The following is a 4,965-nucleotide window of genomic DNA, read 5'->3' as shown; positions in this document are numbered from 1 at the left end:
ATTATGTCAAGGATTAAAAGTTTTATTGTCAACTCAAGGCTAATTTTAGATATGATTCATACTTTATCACAACCCCCATCATTAATTTCCATTGTTTTTCTGCTCTAGATATTCTTCTGATAGCCTATAGAGTAATAATCTTATTATTTCTTTGTACATGAAATTTGGTTACCGCTATTGGTTATGTTGTTCTTCTAACTTTTTTTAAGCATAATCTAATCATATATGACTTTTCTATTTTCATCATTAGCAGTGTTGATATGCTGTCTCTTGTCTTTCAGATGGCAATGATGAGTTTCCCCTCCAACTGGATGCCTTCAGCCCCACGCATAGACGGAGAGATACCTGACGCAGGAATCAGTATCAAAGAAGAGGTCACTGAAGACATCACGGAGGAGAACTCTGTAGAAATAAAGGAAGAACCACTTGATTATGCGGATGAATCAAGGGATAAAGAGATTAAGCCAAAAATTAAATGTGAATTTCCTTTCTTTGAAGATGTTCAAAATGTCAAATATGAAGCAAAAGAAAAAAAATCATATACTATGATTCAGGATTCTCATGCCATGTTACCAACAGCACCATTTATTGTTGAAGAATATGGGAACAAGTGCTCATCTGTTGGTGATGAGGCAACACATGAGGAAGATCATGAGGTTACTCATCGAAAAGCAGTTGAAAAAAGGAAACGTTTTGCTTGTGAGGTGTGTGGCAAGAAATTCACTGGTAAGAGTAATCTTTTGATTCATATGAGAGTACACACAAAGGAGAAGCCATATAGCTGCGAGATTTGCAGTAAGGCCTTCTCACAAAAAATTAATCTAGAAAGGCACATGAAAGTTCATACACAGGAGAGGCCATATATCTGTGAGATTTGCAATAAGGCCTTCTCACTGAAAAGTCACCTAATATACCATATGAGAGTACATACAAAGGAGAAGCCATATAGCTGTGAGATTTGCAGTAAGGCCTTCATACAGAAAAGTATTCTTGTAGGACACATGAGAATACATACAGAGGAGAAGCCATATATCTGTGACATTTGTGAGAAAGCTTTTTCAATGAAAAATAATTTAGTAAAACACAAGCGCATACACACAAAGGAGAAGCCATATACCTGTGAGATTTGTTGTAAAGCCTTCTCATTGAGAAGTAATCTAGTGAAGCATGTGCGAGTACATACAAAGGAAAAACCCTATAGGTGTGATAGTTGCGATAAGACCTTCTCAGCGAAAATTATTCTCGTCAGGCACAAGAGGTTACATACAAAAGTGAATCCATATGGCTGTAAGGTTTGCCGGGAGTCATTCTCTTCAAAAAATGATCTTGTAAGTCACTTACAAATCCATTTGAAGTAGAACTATATAGGCAGTCACTTAGAAAAAAATTATACGAGTGCATAGAGTATACAGGTTTTATATTTGTGCCTTTGTAGGTATCTGTTAACTCAGAGAAGCAATTTAGTGAGACATGAAACTACAAGGATTTCTGCAAGGAACATACATCCTGTTGACATTATTGGGGAGAAATTATTCTAGGTTATGGAGATTCATATTTTCTTGAACATATATATTGTAAATAATATTCTCAAAGTGTAGGTCTCTAGTGGATTAAACTTCCATTTGTTGTAATATGAATTTTAGTCACCATAGTTAACAGTTTGATTTTCATAGAGATTTCTCACACATAGGTGTACAGTTATGGCTTCTGTCATTGACTGAAGGTGGTGAGAAGACACATCCGCTGCTATCCACTGTGTTACAATAAGTTGCTCTACCTCTTTCCCCCTCCTCCTCACTGGAGGGAAGGTTGTTGGCCATTTGGAAACAGTTCTAGTCATTAATATGAATGTTTCATCTCCCAGCAGAATTTTGTTATCTTAACCATGCATTGCTTTTGCATGCTGAATTTTCCTTCTGTGATTAAGTCACCCAGATGGGGATCCATAAGTCTACTAAGCTCAACCCTGGTATAGTGCCACTTCTCTCTAGCAAACTTCCCTTATAATAATGAATTAAAGGGAATTCTGTCTGGCAAAAATATTGCACGGTGCCTTTTTTTTTATCTTGTCTTTTTTGTACACTGAATCAAATTATACGAGGATGTTACTACATCACCATAATTGTGCAAAATGGCAAGTGGTGATGAATGGTGGCTTACTTAACCCATTGCCGACGGGTGGCATGTACGCACATGCCATGGCATGGCGGGACCATCTGCCGGGGCATGTACACACATGCCATGATGTATCCATGACCATGCCATGAGTTTTTTTTTGTTACAATCACGGCAAAAGATTATTTTTCTGCCACTGAAAGTGTGATTAAGTCGGTTTTAACACTTTCTCATTTTTACCATGCAACAAAAAAAAAAAAAAAAAACACAACAAACCGACGATTTCAACTTGATGCCACACACTGCTTATTTTATTCGGACTATAGACCGAATAATGATCAACTATGGAGTCTATATAACAACAAAAGTATCCTTCAGTCTCGATTTATCAGGAAGTTTGGCAAGTAGAGACTTTAGAAAATAATGAAAACTGAAAATGCAACATATCTTCGTAGTATTACGAAGAAACGGCATGGGATGTTGGTATTTGGCATGAGTGGTCGCACATGATCGGGTGACGATATAAGCCCCCGGCAGCGAGGCCTGGGCCTTTATGAATACTACCCGTCAGAAATGGGTTAAATTTTACATTGCTATAGCATTACTAATTGCTGTTGTTTGTATTTACCAGTATTTTGTACAGAAATATAAGTATTCTTGAGATATAAAAATAACTATAAGTCATTATCTGGTTTTATTTACAAATAATTAGACATCATAGAAACAACAAGAGGACAGCAGCAACATCATGCACAAAATATGAAAAACTTTAATTATATTCAACATAAACCTCTTGCTAGATAATACCTTGGACCCCAGCCTTTGCCTCAACTAATTTTGCATGATCTTTTCTTCTTCCCCTCTCCTTTTCCTTCTCTTCTTCATCCCCTTCTGTCCACTTCCTAAGGTGTGAGAGCCGTGCTGAAAGGATGAAAGACTAGCTTTGTGTCAGTCCTGAATGGCCTGTGGGAGCCATGGGTATGGTATTCCCTTGTTAATTGCCTAGCCCTTACCCATCATGGGGACCCGTAGGGGTAGACCATTTTCTCTCCCCATTTATTTCAGGATCACCATGGCCAATAATGAAGATTTTTTACCCTTATTAGGGGCATTAAGACTTACCCCTTCATCAGCTATCCTATCAAAATTTGATTTCATTGGTTTCAGGAACCCTGCCTCTCCTTTGACCACGACTCCGACCACTGATACTAATACCTCCTCCTAGATGTTTGCAGTCAACTTTATCCATTCCGAATCATCCACTCAGAATACACCTCTTGCTCTCTCCCAGCATCCTCCACTCCATCTTCCACTGCACAGTCTTTTTCATTGTATACTCCTTTGTTTCTCAGACCTCCACACCCAACTACCCTCCAGAAACTCTTGAAGACATCAAAAAGTTCCTAAACATGACCAAAGAGAATGCTCCAATCCCTCATCCACTCTCTTTTCCTATTCACTTTATGTTCCGATACTCATCCTTCTCCTCCTCAAGTTCCCCTACCCCTCTTCCTCCCACTCACCCAAAAATCACCCCATGCTCTCCTCCATGTGCATCACCAATCCCTCTTCCTTCCCCATCATCCTTACCACTCCCACCTGGATGCTCATGTGACTCCCTTATCTGACAACAATGTATCTTCCTGATACCTCACCACCTTCCCGTTCCCTATTTCATTCTCTGGATTCTTCTCCTACTTCTACAACTATCATTTCTTACTGTATTACCCTTTATTTCATAAAAGCTCTTTTGCAGTTTTCTCCATGTATTATTACTCTTCCTTCCTCAGACACATACTCTTCATTTGATCTCATTGCCCTATACCTTTGACCACATCCCCTTTTATAAAACTCCACCATATTCCATTTGCTCCCCCTCTGTACCCTTTTCACTACCGTCCTATCCTACAGCATTCTACAACCCTTGACATCTAACCCATCTTATCCTGATCGTTAATTCACTTCCACCTTTTTTTGCCACATTACTTTACCATAGTGCTATATGACCATTGGTGTCAAGCACACACATTCATTTCTTCTAACCATGAACGTAATACACCTCTGTATGCCTCCAATTCCTTGCTCGATGTTGTCTTGGGGGGCTTAGGAGACGAAGGCCGAGACCCATGTGGGGATGACTCCTACCCTGGACCCCATCCCTCGCCTCAACTAATTTTGTATGGTCTTTTCTTCTCTCCCTTTCCTTTTCCTTCTCTTCTTTACTCCCTTCTCCAGTCCACTTATCCTAATTGTTAACTCATTTTTACCCTTTTTCACCACAATACTTTATCATAGTGCTATATGACCTTTTATGTTTATCATATTTATTTGTTATTAACAACTGCGCATCTCCCTTCCTTCCTAAACACCCCAGATGCATTCCCCTGAGATACATGATGATTGCTCCATTCCCCATGGTGGGAGGGGTAGTGTATATTTTGTTGCGACCAAACTATTCACTCTGCAATTTTTTACACTGCATAACACATAAACACTCATGGATTTACTATAAAAAAAAATGTAAAATAACTATTTTATTCGAATGTACTATTTCCTAAGTAACCATTGGACACTGTCTTGACAAAGATACCATGTACAGAAGCATGTGGTGGGGATGGTAAGTGAAATTTGCTTATTGATAATACTATGCCTTGCTATTTTCCCTCTCCTCTTCCTCACCTTCATCACTCGTATGAGCATCAGTCTTTCCAGCATCACTTTCATCCACAGACACATCAGACAATGTCTCATCATCGTCCGACATTTCCAAACCAGAGGAAAAAAACTGTCCTTCCTCCAATATCCAGCATCCCATTTCAAGGCCTAAAGTGGGTAAATAGCCTTAAGTCA

General features: G+C 39.0%; 1 protein-coding gene across 1 annotated transcript in view; it reads left to right on the top strand.

Annotated features, from left to right (window-relative positions):
- The window catches only part of LOC119597918 (gastrula zinc finger protein XlCGF8.2DB-like), a 42,488-nt gene extending 40,857 nt beyond the window's left edge, over nucleotides 1–1,631 (top strand). Inside the window, exon 2 of the mRNA XM_037947584.1 lies at nucleotides 282–1,631. Within this exon, the coding sequence (XP_037803512.1) occupies nucleotides 282–1,358 (1,077 nt within the window). The 3' untranslated portion in view covers nucleotides 1,359–1,631. The remainder of the gene's footprint in view (nucleotides 1–281) is intronic.
- The last annotated feature ends 3,334 nt before the right edge of the window (nucleotides 1,632–4,965 follow it).

Source organism: Penaeus monodon, chromosome 40 (assembly GCF_015228065.2).
Source record: "Penaeus monodon isolate SGIC_2016 chromosome 40, NSTDA_Pmon_1, whole genome shotgun sequence".
NCBI lineage: Eukaryota > Metazoa > Arthropoda > Malacostraca > Decapoda > Penaeidae > Penaeus > Penaeus monodon.
Note: the sequence above shows the minus strand (reverse complement) of the source record. Positions and strands in the feature narration are given on the sequence as shown.